At 32.9% G+C, this 19,016-nt stretch overlaps 1 protein-coding gene across 4 annotated transcripts in view; it reads left to right on the forward strand.

Annotated features, from left to right (window-relative positions):
• KIAA0825 (KIAA0825 ortholog) overlaps positions 1–19,016 on the forward strand; it is a 547,976-nt gene that overhangs the window by 276,353 nt on the left and 252,607 nt on the right. For all 4 annotated transcript variants that reach the window (XM_074206876.1, XM_074206877.1, XM_074206875.1 and 1 more), the window contains 2 exons: positions 5,361–5,519; positions 7,567–7,661. In XM_074206876.1, the coding sequence (XP_074062977.1) occupies positions 5,361–5,519; positions 7,567–7,661 (254 nt within the window). The remainder of the gene's footprint in view (positions 1–5,360; positions 5,520–7,566; positions 7,662–19,016) is intronic.

The raw sequence follows: 19,016 nt of genomic DNA on the forward strand, positions 1-19,016 counted from the left end.
AAAACTGTGCAGAAACAATGTAGATTTCATTTATATACTTTACACAATAATATGGCTCATAAACTCAATTCAGATCTGCATTGTATAGTCTAGAGATTTATTTTTCAAGTTAGCTTACTGTATCTGTGCTAAAATCTGAAATTTGTGCATGGGAAAATTTTCTTAAGCAATACATAGCTGTCTTAGTTAAGAAAGTACTCTTATGATATGGTTGTAAGTTGATTTTTGTTATGTTTTTGTAAAATTTAAACAGAGCTATTTCAGAATGTTAACTTATCTTTTGCTCTGTTTAATTTTTATTTTGGGGAGCAATGAGGTCCTCTAATTAGTGAATGATTACTAGTTGAAATTGATATTATGCTACTTGTTATACTACTGTAGCTCAGCTAGAGCAGGCCTCTGACCTTGGACTTTATCAAGGTGGTGGTGTTGTTTGTCAACATCTCAAGGCAGCATTTAGAAAGGCCAAGGTCAACCAAGGTGTGTTTAGTCATAATAAATATAGTGGTAAATCTCTCAATGCAATAATTATTTACTTACAATAAACAATTATAGATATCAAATTTGGCTATGTGTATCTAAATTGTATGGTCTTTATCTTTAATGTTTCTCTTATATTTGAATGTGTATATACATTAATATTGCTGCACGTTAAGATTTTGTAAATGAAAAGGGTGTGGTCTTCTACCACCATGTAAAGTTCCATCTTTCCATATCTCCTTTGTGAGTTACTGTATGTGTTAAACAATTCATGTGGCCAATCTAACTTTCCAGATTTATCTAGCTTTATTCTTAGATGACCCACATGCAATGTCATGCTGGTTCCATGTTCCATACTGTTATGGATTGGTGGGAGCTGATAGAACTTGTGCTTTACTGATCTAACCTTCAAGAACCCAGGGTCTCACTCATGCCATCATCTGGCATTGGTGTTTCAATCCTACTCTGCCTTTATGGCATTTCCAACTACAAATTCAGTTCTTTTCCCACTACATTTTATTCTCTTCATTCAAACCATACTTCTTCACATTGAGCAAGAATGAAGTTGAGAAAAGACATAGACTAGAAATTGTCTTCTGACTAATATTTCCTCAATTTCAAGATTCATAGGAGAAAAGGCAGAGAGTGAATGTTTAGTGGAATGAGTACTGGTTCTGAAATTAGAGGTCCTGGTTTCATATGTCACCTTTGTTGTTTACTACAGGTGTGAAATCATTTAACCTCCCTAGTTCTCATTTTCCTATTTTTGGAAAATGAAGGAGGTAGAGGAAAGAAGTTCTGAGTCTCTTCCCACTCTAAATCTATGTCCTAAGCAGGAGAGATTATTCCTCATTCATGAGACAACAAGAAAATAGCTCTGGTTAGAGAAGATGCCCAATAGCTGACATGTGTTAATGTAATCAATATGGGACTAAGCTGTAATAAACCTTGAACAAAATTTTTTTTAGAATAGATGAGAGATAGAATCCAATAGATGATTTTTTTAGTAAATTCATGACAAAAGATGGTAGAATTTCAGAACTAGAAAATATGTTTAGGGGCTGCTAGGTGGCGTAGTGTATAAAGCACCGGCTTTGGAGTCAGGAGTACCTGGGTTCAAATCTGGTCTCAGACACTTAATAATTACCTAGCTGTGTGGCCTTGGGCAAGCCACTTAACCCCATTTGCATTGCAAAAATCTAAAAAAAAAATATGTTTAAAGGTCAATCCAAGGGGCAGCTAGGTGGTGCGGTGGATAGAGCACCAGCCTTGGAGTTAGGAGTACCTGAGTTCAAATCCAGCCTCAGACACTTTAATAATTACCTAACTGTGTGGCCTTGAGCAAGCCACTTAACCCCATTGCCTTGCAAAAAAAAAAAGATCAATCCAAGGCAAACAGAAAAAACAAAATCCAAAAAATAAAACTTAAAATCTACTGTGAAAGAGGACAACTAAAAAAAAACTCACAGCAAAAATCCAGGTATTAGGTAATGAGAACATAACATAGCATGATGATACTAGAGGAAGAGAGAAAAGGATTTATATAAACAACATTTTGGTGACTGCAAGTAAAAAAGAGAAAGTAGCACTACCATGAACAGAATTAGATAACTTCTAATGAAGATAAGAAATTCCAGTGTTGCATGTACTTAATTTAAGCTCATAGAAATATATAATCAGATAAAAAAGTATAGAAGACAATTATATATAAATTTGTATTCATATATACATATATACATATATGATGAGACTCAGACAGTAGGACAGGACTTAGAATTAGACTTCTTGATTATTAGCATGGGGGTGATTCTTGAAGATAGGAGAATGCAGGAGCAAGGAGATTCAAAGAATGAAGTAATTGCCTGAATTTAGCAATTGGGAAGTAATTTTAGTGACTTTCACCAAAATAGTTTCTCTTTTCTTTGATGTGACAGAAGCCAGATTTCATTAATTAAGAGAGAAAATATGTATAAACAGATTTTTATAAGCAAAAATCAAGGAATAATTCAGGGTGGGGTAGGATCTTTTGTTTTACTTAAATTATGATACAGTAAAATTAGTTCTCATTCAATAGCCTTTTTTCCTCCAGTAAGAAACCCTTTGTGTTGCTAGTTCTTATACTCTTTTTTTTAGAGCCCTTATGTGCTAAAAGAGACAACTCCAAAAACCTGGGTAACTCCAAAAGGAAAAGAACTGCCAACTAAAGCTGTTGTTTACAAATTTTCAAAATGATTGGAAACCCTTAAAATCTCTCTATTAGCACATTTATAATTTGAACTTTGAGTGATAATATGCAACATTCTAGGATCTCAGAGCATAAGAGGCAATGCAGACTAGTGAAAAGCATCCTGGACTAGAGATTCAGGAAGCCACAGTTTTTGACGCTAGATCTGTTGAAAATCAACACCTATGGAATCATGGGCTAGTCACTTAATCTATCAGGTACCTCATCTGTAAAATGGGATAAGTGGTAAACTAGATTTTCTCTAAGGTCCTTCTAGAGCTAAAATTCTATGAATTCATTAATCTTTTAGAAAATACTACAGTGTTGCAACAATACTTTAATAAATCAGAAAAGATTTGTTATGAATGATCTGGTTTCGTAGTGATTGATATTTTTTGTTCATTATGCTTCAGAGTGTTGAGATTTAAATTTGATTTTAATCCGACCTTGAGCAAGTTATTCTTTAGATCTAATTTGTAAATGGAGGCATTGGACTAGAAGATAGCTAGCCATTTTCAGCTCTGAAGGCTTTGATTCTATGGTAAACATATCAGTATAATGGATCAGGATTTTTTTTTCTCAATTACTTATGAAAATGGTTGGTGCCATGAACATTGAATTGATTTTCTTAATGCTACCCAGTGAATTATAGGATTAGAATTAATTGCCCAGAATTTGAACTAGATCTTAGTATTTTTCAGTCTGCTACATATAAATATGCTTTGGAATTCTCTGTTGTAATTCTGTATAAAAATGATTATGAATTTGAGCAAGCTCTCTGATGTTTGTACTTCAGGGATTTGTCATTTCCTTGGTCTGGATAGTTCCATCATGGAACTTCATGGAGGATAGCATTCTATAAAATCATAGATGATCTTTGAGAGTTGTTGTGCCCAAAAAATTAACCACTTTATGGTCAACCTAGTGAAAACTTTGGTAGGTTGGTCCTTTGTCACTGGGCTTTTAAGAAATCTTTGAGATGATGAGGCATAAAAGTGGTACTCCCACTAAAAGCATTAATAAATGCTTTGACATAGACATAAAGATTGATATCATAGGCAGATTAAGGGAGCATGAAAAATTTTACCTGGCAGTTCTATACATAAGGAAAGAGTTTATGACCAAACAAGACACAAAGAGTCATGGAAAGTATCATGGATTATTTTGATTACATGAAATTAAAAATTTTGTATAAACAAAATCCAATGCAGTCAAACTAAGAAGGAAAGAAGGAAACAGGGAAATTTTTTACATGTTTCTCAAAGACCTCATTTCTCAAATAACTGAATCAAATTTATATACAAAAGCCATTTCTCAATTGATGAATGGTCAAAGTATGTAAACAAGCAGTTTTCAGAAGAACAAAGCTATCAACGATTATATGAAAAATTCTTTAAATATTAAGGGAAATATAAATTGAAACTCTGAAGTACCACCTTACCACTAATCATAATAATTGACATGACAGAAAAGGAAAATAACATGATGGAGAGGATGTCGAAAAATAAGTACACTAATGCACAATGGTGGAGTTGTGAAAGATCCAATCATTCTGGAGAATGTCCACAGTGCTACGAAAGTGTACATTCATTCTGACTTAACCATACCACTGTTAAGTCTGTGTTCCAAAGAGGAACAAAAAAGGAATAGGACTGATATGTATATCAATATTTACAGCAGCATTTTTAGTAGTGGTTAAAAAAAAAAGAAACTGAGGAGATGCCCATTATCAATTGGGAATGGTTGAACAAATTGTGGTATTAAATTGTCGTGAAATTCTATGAGAAGGTAATAGTTTCAGAAAACTTAGAAAGACTTACGTTAATTGATGCAAAATAAAGTGAACAGAGCCAGAAGGTTGTATACAATAAGAGAAATATTGTCGTAATAATAATAATCAACTGTGAAAGACTTGGCTATCCTAATCACAATGATCATAAAGACTTAGCTACAATGATTCTGGACAAACTGGAAAGACTTGTGAAGAAAAATGCTATCTACCCCCACAGAGAGAACAGATGAACTCTGAGTGCAAATTGAAGCATAATTTTTCCACTTTATTTTTCTTGCTATTTTTTGCAACATGGCTAATAAGGAAATATGTCATGCATGATTCCTCATGTATAATTGATATATTGCTTGCCTTCTCAATGGTTGGAGGAAGGGCTCAAGGGAGAAAAAGAATTTGGAACTGAAAATTTAAAAAAAATGAATTTTGAAAATAAATAATTAAAATATATTAATGCTTATCACAGAACTGAACACATAGAAGCCATTACTTAAATAATTTAGCTATTCTCTGTTCTTGACTATTGAACATCTGCCCCATACGTCCATAAGACAATGCCTAGAAAAAGCTTCAAATACAATTGAATCTCTATAAATCAAACATATTGAATAGTAATTTCATGAAAATTTAGTAATTGACCCTTTTTTTGTCTCAGTTATTTTTGATTGGTGCTGTTTAATATAACGAATCCTAATCAACATTGCATCTTTTGAAAATGAATTCTCTCTTCTGGTATTAACATATTGGAATCTACCAAATGAATGCTAGGAAATGTGTGAAAAGAGTAAATACAGGTTTTGATCAGCTTGCTTTTAAAAAGAACATAGAGTAATAAGCATGCAAATTTGTTTTTCTCCCCCCTTGAAGGAGTATTTGAAAGAACAGCTGTTTTCAATGAATATACCAGAGAAAAACACATTACCCACCAGACCTTTAAAAGTGACCTTGAAGAGCCTGGAAAAGCAGCCTCCTGCCTTTAACCCTTTTCAAGTGTATAAGTGGTTTAGTGAAAAAATGCTGGATCAGGTATGTAGAGAGTATTGTTAATTAACAAAGATGTGGCATGCACCTATAATGTGCAAGTATTTGAGAATAAATAGAAATGAAGATTAAAATGATAATTAAATAGTGGATCTGTGTCCACATATATGTAGGGCATTGTCTTTAACAATGCTCATTACAAACTATACCTTCTTTGAAAATTAAAATTACATATTCATTTTCCCCTTAATGTTATTTCATTGGTATAAGAACCTTCCTTCTACTAATTACTTTATGTGCTTGTGTGTTTGTGTGTGTATGTGTATGTGTATGTAGTTTATTTGTACTTATTTGTTTGGTTTGTTTTTCCCATTAGATTGTAAGCTCCTTGAGGTCAGAGATAGTCTTTTTTTCTCATTCTTTATCCACAGTGCTTAGCATAGCACAGTGCTTACATTTGGGTGGTTCTTAATAAATATTTATTATACACAGTTTTTATATGTATTTAAAAATAATCTTCAGTCTTCTTGAAAGTTTATCAAAGGATTTATCATAGACATTATTTATTATTTAAAATGAATGTAGCTTAAAAACCTCAAAATTGAAAACAATGTATGTTTAAATACATTTTAAATATATCAACTCATGTGAAACAAAGTGGCACAGTGGATAGAGCAATGGGCTTATAATCATAAAGACTCATCTTCAGAAGTTCAAATCTGACCTCAGACACTAATTAGTTTTGTGACCTTGGGCAACTCACTTAACTCTGTTTCCCTCAGTTCCTTTTGTATAAAATGAACTGCAGAAGGAAATGCTAAGAAAACCCCAGATGGAGTCATGAAGAGTTGAATGTGAATGAAACAATTCAATATCATCTCATAAAGATTATTTAATTATTTGATCAGTGGTTATATTAAAATCATAACTCAAAATGCAAAACAAATGCAGAAATCAGTTGGCAATTTTGATTCCAGTTTAATTCACAATTTAGGTAGCTCTTTGAAAGTCTCTTGACAAATCATTTGAACTAGCATGACAGAAAAAAAGGATTGCTTGACCTAGAGCTCTGATGAAAAAAATTTAAAACATTGTCCTAATTTGGGATGCAGATAATATTTTTATCATGCCTGTTACAGCTCTAGCCTACATTCATCAAAACTGTAGAATAAGACCTTCAAATACTGACAACTCAGGGCAGAATTCTTCTACTGTGTGACAGGATTGTAGGGCTCGATTAATCAGCAGGTGACAAGGGATAGTTCTTGTTGGAGTCTAAAAATTGGCCAAAACTGGTGTTATTATCAGAACTATTTGGTTTTCTAGAGCAGAGAGCCACTATAATAGAGGAAAACCAATCAAATCATGGTCTATCTGTATAAATTGACTAGACCTCAGGCTTTTGTATTTCAGATTGCATAAAATAATCTTAACCATTAAATTATTTCTTCAATTAAATAAATAATATCTTTTATCCATAGTCATTTGTCTCTATTCTTAGATTTCAGATTATTTCATAATTTTTAAAAGGAATGATATTTTTATTTTCTAACCATATGTTTACTGTATTTTCTTTCGCAAAACAGACAATACTAATATGGCACACTAATTAAGATATAGTATAAAACCAGATTTCTAAATACTTCAAGTTTTTCTTTTTTTTTAATTTTATTCATTTAAGGCAATGGGATTAAATATTCAAGGTTTTCTTGATAAAACTTTTTGCTGACACCCCCCAAAAATGTAAATTGGAAGGATACATACAATGTTGAAAATTATTTTGCTTTTCAAGAGTCAACCCTTCAGACAAAGTAGTTGGGCAAAATTCCATTAACAGTTGGAAGAATAACGACTCAAAAATTGATTTATCTTTTCATAAATAATGGCTACATCCTCAAATGGATTTATAAATTAATTGCTGTCTTATTGGAATAAAAACCTTTTTCTGTAGGCATGATTGATATCATCTGTCTAAGTCCTTGTTCTGGACCCCCCTCCTTCTTAGTTAGTCTATCACAGCTGGAGCTTTAATTTACTGATCGTATTAACTCTGATTAATAACTAACAATAGCTTCTTCTCATATGTCAACAGTCAGCCATAACTAAATGGGATTGGAATTGGTCAAACTTGCTGCCAAGTTATCTGGGACTGAATAAGATGACCTTCAGGGCACTGCTTAAGAACAGGTAATTTTTAGAAAAGATTTTTGGGGAAGCTTGTTGGGAAAATTGGTTCTTTGATATTTTAGGTTTTTGCAGTATGCTTTTGATGGATAAGCAAATTAATGTGAGGATTTTTAGAAACTATAATGGTCAAATTTTACTTTGGAAAAACTTAAAATGTTCCTTCCCCTCTTGCCCCCCCACCGATCAACTCTTTGAAAAGCTCTATTGACATAGAATTGGAATTTTCATAAAATGCAATTCTAGTATGCTAGTGGAACTTTATTGAAAATGCCAATAATTTATTTTGAGATTTTTAGAGTATTGTATCCTATTCAAATAGTGTATCTACACAATCAAGTCACAGGAAAAAATGCAGAAATCAAAAGACTCCCCCCAGTAAAAAAAAGAACTTATGGAAGAAGATTTATTAAAATAAAGATATATAGTCTAGTGTGGAAAACAAGTATGCTTACATTATTTTACTGATATATACAAATATTTTCATTTTTATATCATTTAATGTAGAATTTTTGAAGCAGGATTAAGACATTTAAAACTTTATAAAAGATCTTAGTGTTTATTGATCTAGTGTTCTGCCTATTGGGTTTCTTGCTGCTCATTATATATAGAGGTAGAATTTAATATTGGGCAAATCACAGAATTGGAATGTAAGGTGTGGGTCTAAGATATGGTTCTGTTGCTATTCTGTTTCATTACTTACCATCTACTTCTTCATGTAAAATAGGCATATTATTTTAAAAATTATTTATTTATTTTAAATGTTCATTTAAGAAAAAGGAATTCCAATTTCTCCCTTCATTCCCTCCCATAATCATTGAGAAGGTAAGCAATATGATACAAAATGAATGTGATATTACTTGTTCAAACTCCATCATGGAAAAATACTTTGAAAGCTATGAAGTATTATAGAAGAACCATTCTTTGGAATATTAGAATATTGAATTTGTTTTAGGATCTAATGCTGAATTTATTTTAGTTATTCTACCAGAAATTTACTTTATTTTATTTTGTTTTTATTTTTAGTCAAAGGCATATTTTCTTTTCAAAGGCATATTCATAATGACAACATAATAGAATTTTCAAATCATCTTTTACAGATTTCAGTGTACTTTGAAAAGCAGAATAGCACTGATAAGCTCTTATAACTGCTTTTAAACTAGGAAAATTAAGAGTAGACTATTGTTGCTTTTTTTAAGACATCAGTGGGTGCTTGTGGGTGTTTGCCAGGCTTCCTGTTTCCTCTTGATTTGGACCTTAAGGACACCTTATTGCCATGTACTCTGATATCCATTAGGTATATGTGTCCACCATTCAAATTTTTCCAATGGGGCCCTCCTTCTTCCTAGACACTCACTCCCCTTTGGAGTCCCTTGCAAATACTTTTTTCAATCAGATCACTTTGATCAAGTTCATTATTCCAGAAAGTATTTAGTTAGAAGGGTAAAGGAACCATAAACATACTAATATGAAAACATTAATCATGAGTATTCCAGACAGTGATTTTGATTTAGCCCATTCCACCCCCTCTATGCATCATAGAAGACAAAGAAGATGGAGATGCGGTTTTTAGTCCCTTGCATCTGGAGCTTTGCAAAAAGCAGTTTACTCATAACCAAGAGTAGTTGCTCAGCTACCCTGTTACCTGAGCACAAGAATGCCAATGTTGTGCTATGTTAGCAGGTGTGAAGGAGAACCTGCCAGCCTCAGTATCACCTTCCTTCACTTTTTAGTTTATCTCCCTAACATAGGGTCAGGTTCCAGTATTTATCTATATACATTTGCCTCCAATCCCCTTTTCTCAAATTTCCTAGTACTTCAAGGGCACCACCTTTCTCATGGGGCAGCTATGTGGCACAGTGTATAGAGCACTAGCCTTTAAGTCAGAAGGACAGGAGTTTGAATCCAACCTCAGGCACAGGACACTTAGTAGCTGTGTGACCTTAGGCAAGTCATTTAACCCTGACTTCCTCACATCCAGGGTCATCTCCAATTGTCCTAGTTCATATCTGCTCACTGGACCCAGATGCTCTGAAAGAGAAAGTGAGGCTGGTGACTTAGCACAGCTACTCCTGAATGCAAATCCAATTCATGTCCTTGCCCTAATTTCATCTCCATGATATCATGGTCTTCTTTGATAATGAATGACAAATATCACCTTTCTCACGGTCATCAACGTTGGGCTTATACTCATCCCTCTTAACCACTCTATTGTCAAGTTTTATCTTTTCTTCTTTCATAGAGTCTCTAGTTGATATCATTTCTTTCCACTTACATACTTACCACCTTAATCCAGGCTCTCATTACCTCTTGCTAGGACTATTATTGCAATAACCTACTAATTATCCCTCTGCTTCAAGTCTTTTATCCACTGCAATCCATCCTCCTCTCAGCTTCCAAATTGATTTTCCTAACTCGTGAATCTGATTGTCATCTCCCTACCCAACTCAATAAACTAAATGATTAATGTTCAGATATTAGTATGCTTAAGTTTTCTTTACTACTCTAATACATTCTAAAATAATGAGTAGGGTAGAAGTGAAGAAAAAGGAGTGGCTAGTAAATAGTGAGTGTTCTTTCCAATACAACCATGTTGTTTAATTCAGTTCAGTTCAGCACACATTTATTAAACACTTACTTTTTCCTGCAAGTCACTCCCTAAGTTAGATTTGAGACATAACTTATTCTCAAAGTGACTTATAGTAAAATAATTAAAAGAAGAAGGAATGGGGCAGCTAGGTGGTGTAGTGGATAAAGCACTGGCCCTGGAGTCAGGAGTACCTGGGTTCAAATCTGGTCTCAGACACTTAATAATTACCTAGCTGTGTGGCCTTGGGCAAGCCACTTAACCCCGTTTGCCTTGCAAAAACCTAAAAAAAAAAAAAAAGACCAAAAACAAAGAAGGAAAAGGTAATTAGAACAGGATAGGGGAAAAAAGAAACAAAAGAGAGGAAAAAGAAGAATATAAAAGAATTGTTTTATTTTTAAAGCTTTTGAGTTTTACAATTTTTCTCCCAATCTTACTTCCCTCCCCCCACCCCCACCCCACAGAAAGCAATCTGTCAGTCTTTATTTTGTTTCCATGTTGTACATTGATCCAAATTGAGTGTGATGAGAGAGAAATCACATCCTTAAGGAAAAAACAAAATGTATAAGAGATAACAAGATCAGACAATAAGATCTCTGGTTTTTTTCCCCTAAATTAAAGGGAATAGTCCTTGAAATTTGTTCAAACTCCATGGATCTTTATCTGGATACAGACGGTATTCTCCATTACAGACAGCCCAAAATTGTCCCTGGTTGTTGCACTGATGGAATGAGCAAGTCCATCAAAGTTGAACATCACCTCCATGTTGTTGTTAGGGTGTACAGTGTTTTTCTTGTTCTGCTCATCTCACTCAAAATCAGTTTATGCAAATCCCTCCAGGTCCTGAATTCCCATCCCTCCTGGTTTCCTAATAGAACAGTAGTGTTCCATGACATACATATACCACAGTTTGCTAAGCCATTCCCCAATTGAAGGACATTTACTTGATTTCCAATTCTTTGCCACCACAAAACAGGGCTGCTATGAATATTTTTGTACAAGTGATGTTTTTACCCTTTTTCATCATCAAAAGAGAACATTTTTAAAAGAGTAAGTGGCAAAAAGAAAAGGAGGATAAATCTCTGCTTTTAAGTTGTTTGTTTATTGAGTTTTTTTTGTAAGCAGTTCAGGTTTAATGGCAAGAATAGGTACATTCTTTAAGGAATTCTGGGCATACCCTCATCTTCAAGAATACTTCTTGTTGAAGAATTATTTCTTCAGTGTAACTTATCCAGTATTATCTTAAAGGTGACACTTTTGGGTCTAATTATCTTGGTATCCCTCCAATCTTCTTCACTACTATTTAACTCACTAAATTGTTAATCTTCAAAAAATGGTCTAATGTGACTTCCCAGAGGGCCCCCAGGGCCTTCTCACACTAGCAATGATTCCATCCTTAAGTCTTTGCCTGAAGTTGAGGAACATGCCAGACATGCTCATTTTAAATCTGGTCTGGCCCATGGTTCCCAGGATTACTTCTCTATCTTCCCTCTTGTGCAAATATCCTGTTCTTTCCTTTTCCTCTTATGTGTTAATTTCTCCCATTAAAATATAAACTTCTTGAAGGCAGAGATTGCCTTTTTAAAATTTTATTTGTATTTCTAGTATTATATCTGGAGCATAATAAGCATTTAATAAATGTTTATGCTATCTGTTTGTCTAGCAATTTACCAGTCTCTATTTATAATGACTAACATAGAAGAAAAGTAGAAGACAGGAAATATGAACTTGATTTTGACTTGGAAATTAACCACCTATGTATTCTTGAGCAAATCACTTAAATTCCATGTTTTTCTAATATGTAATAATAATATTTGCCCTGCTAACATCATAGTTTGTTGTTAATAATTTTAATTAGATTATAAAATGAGAAATATACTTAAGAAAAAAATTTTAAACTATTCATAGTGTCGAATGGCATTAATAGTAAATATTAAATGATTTATATTAAATTAATCATGTATTCAAAATAGCATTTAAATCATGGACATATTGGATTTGAGTTGAAAAAGACTTCTTTTGCCATACATGTATCACTGATCTCTCTTGATTCTACTAATTGTTCCTTCTCAGTCTTCTTTGGTGTATCATCATCCTTCTCTCATTCATTAGGTGTATGAGACCCCCCCCCCACACCAGTTCTCTCTTGGTGTTATTTCTCTCCTTTTATTCTCTCTCTTTTGGTAATCTCATCTTTGCCTATGGATTGTAGTCATTCTCTTGAACTTTAGTTTGTTATTAACCTGTTGAACATCTACCTATGTCTCATAGGCCTCTAAAATTCAAGATATCCAAATTACCCCCTATAGTATTATTCATTTATTTTAATTAAATATAGTCATATAAATTATACATTAATTTATTGTATATGATATTACATATATATATATATATATATATGAATACCTAAATACACACATCTCAATAGGTATTTTAAGTCCTTCACAATTTTACTCTCACCTACCTTTCCAGTCTTATTTCAAATAACTTCACTTCATATACTTTTCTTTTAATTAAACGAGCCTGCTGGTTCCCCTAAAATGACATTTCCTCTTTGACTTTTGTGTCGCTGTTCCTCATGCCTGGAATGTACTTCTTCCTTCCTTTCCCCTGACAATCCCATCTTCCTTTAAAGCAGGTACCTATTCCTTCTTGAGACCTTTTCTGATCTCCCCTTCCCTGACCCCACTTTTTGCCTCCCCCCACCTCCAGGACTTCCTACCTCTTGAAATTGTTACATTACTTTGAATTTTATTATCTTTGCCCATATTGTAATTAACTGCAGAGTTAAATATTTCTCTAGGTCGGAAACCATTTCATTCTTTGTATCCTCAGTATCTTTGCACTAAATAAGGACATAGTGAATTGAATTAGAGCTCATCTAACTCAACCTCCCTTCCAATGTAACAACCTCTTCAATAACCTCTTGAACAAATGTTTTAAATGTTTTAAAACAAATGTTAAAAAAAAAAGATTTGACAACTCAACCCTTTTCAGTTTAAAGGAACAGAATTTCATTTTATTAATATGGAATGCAAGGAAACAGAAAAATGGAATAATTGATACTTTGAATTACAGACTCCATTTAAGGAATGAGTTTTGGATAAACCGAATTTTATCATACCATGTGAATAATTTATTTTTAAACTTTTATCTATTTGATAACATAATACCTTGAAAAAATAAGAAAATAAATAAAAATTCTGTAGTTGTGTTACATCTTTTTAATAATATAGAGTCAGTTTGTGTATTTTCACCAAAGTGACCTATTGTATAGAATAGTTTCTAATATGCATAAATATATTGTTGAAATCAAAATTTTGATTTAAGGTCAAAGAATTGTGGAATAATATTTGAAAATGGCATGATCATAAGTTCTATTAGTGTAATAGTTATAACTGATTAATTAATCAAAGTACCACATCATATCCTACCAGTAAGAAGGAAGCAAAATTATTTTTTCCAGAATTAAACACAAATTTCAAATGTTTACATAATATTAAATATGTCTGAAAACTGAAAAAACTCAACCAATTACCTAGATATTTTCAAGTATCCAGATGTTTAGTTGTTTAGATAGATGGAACATAAGAATATTTAACTAAACTTTTCAGCTAATTAACACTTTCAGTATATTAAATGCTAGTATAGACATGTGAATGAAAAAAATTGACATATTCTCCTAAAGTTCCATAATGAATATTTGAGTTCCATAATGAATATTTAAACAAAAAATTTGTTTTTTTAATGGAAATTATTCATCTTTTCAAGTTTGAAATATATCACAAATTTGTCACTATCTTTTAATACCCATTTCCCACTACAATAAGTGGCCCATAGATCTAATATGTAGTTGTGGAAAGAAACCAAATTTAGCCAGTGATAACAGGTCAAATGTTTTTCCTCAGAAAAAGGGCATAAATTTTTAATAGCAACAGCCAGTACCTGATTTTAATAAGGATCTTAGATTTTAAAGTGTGATATGAAAGACATCCTTCTCCCAATCACCACACACTCTAAGCTGTAATTGATCTGTGCTAGAAGGATGAAAGACTTCTGGGAGTTGTGTGTTTCCTCCAGTATTCTTTCCATTTATTTTTAAAATGTAATTTATGTGAATCAATGGAGATTGAATTGACAAAAATAAAATTGTTTTTGTTCTGTAAACTAAAAAACATTTTTAATTGGAGTTTAATAATTCTTTATATTGTTTCAATTTTTGAAAGCATGGTTATCTAATTTATTTACATCTTTTAAACAAAAAAGCAATGACCTTTTAGTCCATGAAACTGAGATAATATATTGTTTTCAATAGACTTGTTGCTGCACCCATTGTCATAAGACCATGTATTTAAGGGTTGTTTTTCCTCTAATACTGATAATCATAGTCATAATCAATAAATATTTATTAAATACCTCCTATCTGCCAGACTCTAATTATTTGTGATACATTTTTTTTAAAGCAAAGACAATTCCCATTCTCAAAAGATCTTATGAACTAATGAGGGAAGAAAAAAATAAAGTTGAAAGGTGGGAGACACCAGAGAGTACCTGACATGCATACTAGTCATGGAGTGAAAACTATGCAGAACAGCTGATGAGAAATGTTGTCAAATGAAAATTCTGAGTCTCTATAAAGGGAGGTTTGGGGAGGAAATTGTTAATCCAGGTTTTCAACCCTCCAATCAAAGGGGAGAGGAAACTGCCCTTCCTCTGCAAGTAAGAGTGTATGTTCAGGGACCTCCAGATATAAATGAACTTAGGCAAAGACAAAAGAGAATTCATGACCCAGTCTCCATGTGAGAAATGTCATATATTTGTGCAACTAGTAAAGATACAGTCTTTGGACAGGTATAATTTAACAAAATTTCTCTCCTTGGTCCACAAAACAAAATCTGTTCAACTTAGCTTCTGAATTTTCTTTTGTTTTTGCCTAAGTTCATTTATATCTGGAGGTCCCTGAACTTACACTCTTACTTTTTTCAAGGCTAACAGAATACCATTCATGTGTACATGTGTGCACAAAGGAACTCTAACATGACCTACTGTAGAGATGTCAAGTTCAAATAGAAGTGGGTCCACTAAACCATACATGGTTTTGTCAGTACATATTGACTTAGGAAAACTGCATATTAACACTGTCTAGGTTTTATTGTATTTTTATTTAGTTAGTTATATATTTCTCAATTCCAATTTTTTTGAGGTTTGTTTTTTTTGCAAGGCAAATGGGGTTAAGTGGCTTGCCCAAGGCCACACAGATAGGTAATTATTAAGTGTCTGAGACCGGATTTGAACCCAGGTACTCCTGACTCCAGGGCCAGTGCTTTATCCACTGTGCCACCTAGCTGCTTTAATACATGTATATGTCTGATCTAATGGAAGTAATTCAAAACTGAGAGAGACCTTCAATTTTAGTCCTAGCTTGACTATCAACTCTTTAGTCAATCTTCAAAATTTCTGTGTCTTAATTTCTTCATCTTTAAAATGGGAATAATTATGTCTGTCTTGTTCATATAGGTTTTATGAGGCTCAAATTAGATAAAGGCTGTGCAAGATGTTTTGAAAGAAAAAAAAGACCATAACAAAGAAAATATTAATATTGTAAAATAAATTAACACAGTGCTACTCAAGGTTTAAGTAATGAATGTGGAAGGAGGACCAGGTAAAGTAGTTACATATTACATGAATATTTAAGGACAGAGGTTTTAAGTCATCAGAATTAGGAAATACAGAAAATATTAAGGAAAAAGAATAGAATCTAATCAAAAACCAGGAAGACAGCAAGAATCAGTGTTTTTGCCTGAGTCCCATATGATTTGATCTCAAGGGCTTTCACTATCTTTCCTATCCCCCTGTATGCCCTTGAATTTATCAATATTCCCTCTAAAATGTGGCACCCTGGACTGAACGCAATCTCAAAATGTAATCTTCCTAGGTCTGAATCTATTTGGTCTGCCACTTCTTTCTCTGGAATACTGTGACTCTCAAAGACTTAAGTCAATAGAGACCTAGAATCAAATCATACTTCTGACCTCTGTACTCCAGTTTCTTCAGTTGTAAAAGAAGAATACCTGTAGTACTTCCTTCTTATGGTTGTTGTGAGGATCAAGTAAGAATATATACCAATGCATTTTATGTGTATGCTAAAGAAATGTTATCCTTAATCCATTAAAATTTTCAGACCTTTTTCTAATGTGTTGCTACCTATTTCATTTCTGTGAAATTGGTTTTTTAGGGTAAAATTACTTGCTTTATCTCTTAATTTCTTCTCATTAGATTTGATGCAAAATTCTCACTTGTCAGAACAGATTTGGCATTCTGACTTTATCTTCCATTTTGTAAACTATTTCCAACATTGGATTGGATGCAAATTCTTTAGCATGCCATCTAAACCTTTCTAACAATAATAACTGCTGCTGAAAATGGTTGTCCATGAGGGCCTGGAGGCATCTTCCTCTTCACTACTAAGGAGGTCCCTCTCACTGGACCCATGTCCAAGGGAATCTCCTTCATTTCAGAGGAAACTTCGTCTCTAATGAGGATTAGGCTTCCTTTTTTTATAGTCTTTACCAATATATCCCCACCTTGGAACCCTGGGGTTGATTTACTTATTACTAGTGGAAAGTATTCAATGTATATTATAAATCAATTATTGGATAGATATTTATTTCCTACCCACAAAAGAGAGCCTAAACACAAAATACTCACAATCATGATGTGACAGAAAGCCTGCCAGAAAAAAATCAAGTTGACATTCTCCTTACTTTTTATACATAAAAACCAAAAAAAAAAAAAAATAACCTGGAGGTGGAACATTTTTTTTTATAAAATATACCCTTATAAAACTCATTATTGAATTATATTATCATAATTTATTGTCTTAGCAAATTCTATACTTAACCTTCAGATTTCTTAACTTTTCCCTTTTACCTTGATAATGGTGGGTGCTTTTTAGCTAAATGGTATAGAAAATTCAAATGAAAAAAATTGAAGGTGGAGTCACTTGATAGATGCATGCAAACAAAAATCTGTAAATTAGTTACAGTATTTATCAAAGCAATTCTAAAGAAGTGTTTAAGGATTGGGACTCTGACAAAATAGTTACTGGAATTTAAATAAATGATTTATACCTTTAGATTGAGCAAATTTTCCATTAAAGGAGATAAAGGCTGTTTCGAAGGTTCAGAAAACTTTGCTTAAGTAACAAGCAATCCATATGTCATTTCCACACTTGTATTTTTGATGTTATTTAAGGGTAAGTATGGCAATTACACATCCATCTTTTTAAATGATAATGGTACTTTTCTCTGTTTCTAGCTATTAGCTTCTTGCTATCCTCTACTTTAAAATAAATCCCAAATAGAAAATGAACCAGTGATTGTATTTGAAAAAAGAAAATAAATGAAGGAAAACTCTCTTCCCTCATTCATGGTGAATCTCCAGATTGTGGTTCCAATATTGTTTTCTTCATCACTGGAGCAGATTTATGTTGTTTTCTTTTCTCCTCACCTTGTTTACTCCAGAATAATTCCTAAGAATTGTTGAACTGAAAATAATTTCTAAAAGCAGTTGAATACTGAGCTATTTTAACCATCTAAATATACTGCATATGAGTTTGGCTTAGAATTGAGCAAACACAATTAAATATGACTGCAGGAACAGCAGAAGGGGTGGTGGTGGCAGATTTTTAGCTAGTACTTTGGGGACTTTCCAGGTGGATGACAACCACAGATCTGAGGGAAACCAGACTACAAAATGTGTTCATGGAGGTCTGTCTATCTGATTTGTAAATTATTATTAGTAATATCTACCTTATATGTGTTTATACAGTTTTCAAAGGACATTCAAATTCTTTTGAATTAAACAAGTTATCTGGAGTGTAGGTAAAGAATGAAAATTTTGTCCCAACCTGGAAGAGGAGCACATAGTTTACTATCCATGCCAGAGCAGTTCATCATTAGTATAATGTTTTTATTTTCATAAAGTAGGAAATTCTTGATGAAGCAGCAGGTTGGCAGTGCCACAGTGGTGCCACAGTGTTTCCAGTGAAAGGGAGAAGCAGGTCCCATCAATTCTGGGCATGTGTAATAAATATTAATTATGGAGATAGCTGGATTTTTCATGTAGGTCCCCACCTTAACCCTTCTTGCTAGACCCATTGCTCCTTAATTCCAAAGCAATAGCTCACAAATCAATGTATTTCCAAACACCATCATTGTAGTACATTTAGAGAAGCATTAGATCGAGCTAACATTTTCTTATGCTGTGATTCTTTGGGAGCAATTATTTATTGAGTGGGGATATTTATTTATAAATGTCTAAATATAACACTTTCATTCAACAAATATGCATGAAATGTTTCTTATATCCACTATATTTTGTTCAAGTAGCAAAGAGAATATAATACACATAAATGAAATAGAGAAATCCACCATTAAATGCAAATTATTTTGTAGTTTACAGTTTTATTTTATAGTTTGCAGATTAAAATATATAAATGTTTAACAACATCATATATGGTTTTGATAACCAATTAATGATTTTTAACTACAATTACTTAAATAATAATATTCCATATCTAATCAAAATTTTCATCTCTATGACCATTAATATCTTCAGCTAGTCACTTTAGCACCAAAATGGAAAGGTAGAAGGGGGGGCTAGGTGGTGCAGTAGATAAAGCACCAGCCCTGGAATCAGTACCTGAGTTCAAATCCAGCCTCAGACACTTAATAATTACCTAGCTGTGTGGCCTTGGGCAAGTCACTTAA

Source organism: Macrotis lagotis, chromosome X, assembly GCF_037893015.1.
Source record: "Macrotis lagotis isolate mMagLag1 chromosome X, bilby.v1.9.chrom.fasta, whole genome shotgun sequence".
In the NCBI taxonomy this organism is placed as follows: domain Eukaryota; kingdom Metazoa; phylum Chordata; class Mammalia; order Peramelemorphia; family Peramelidae; genus Macrotis; species Macrotis lagotis.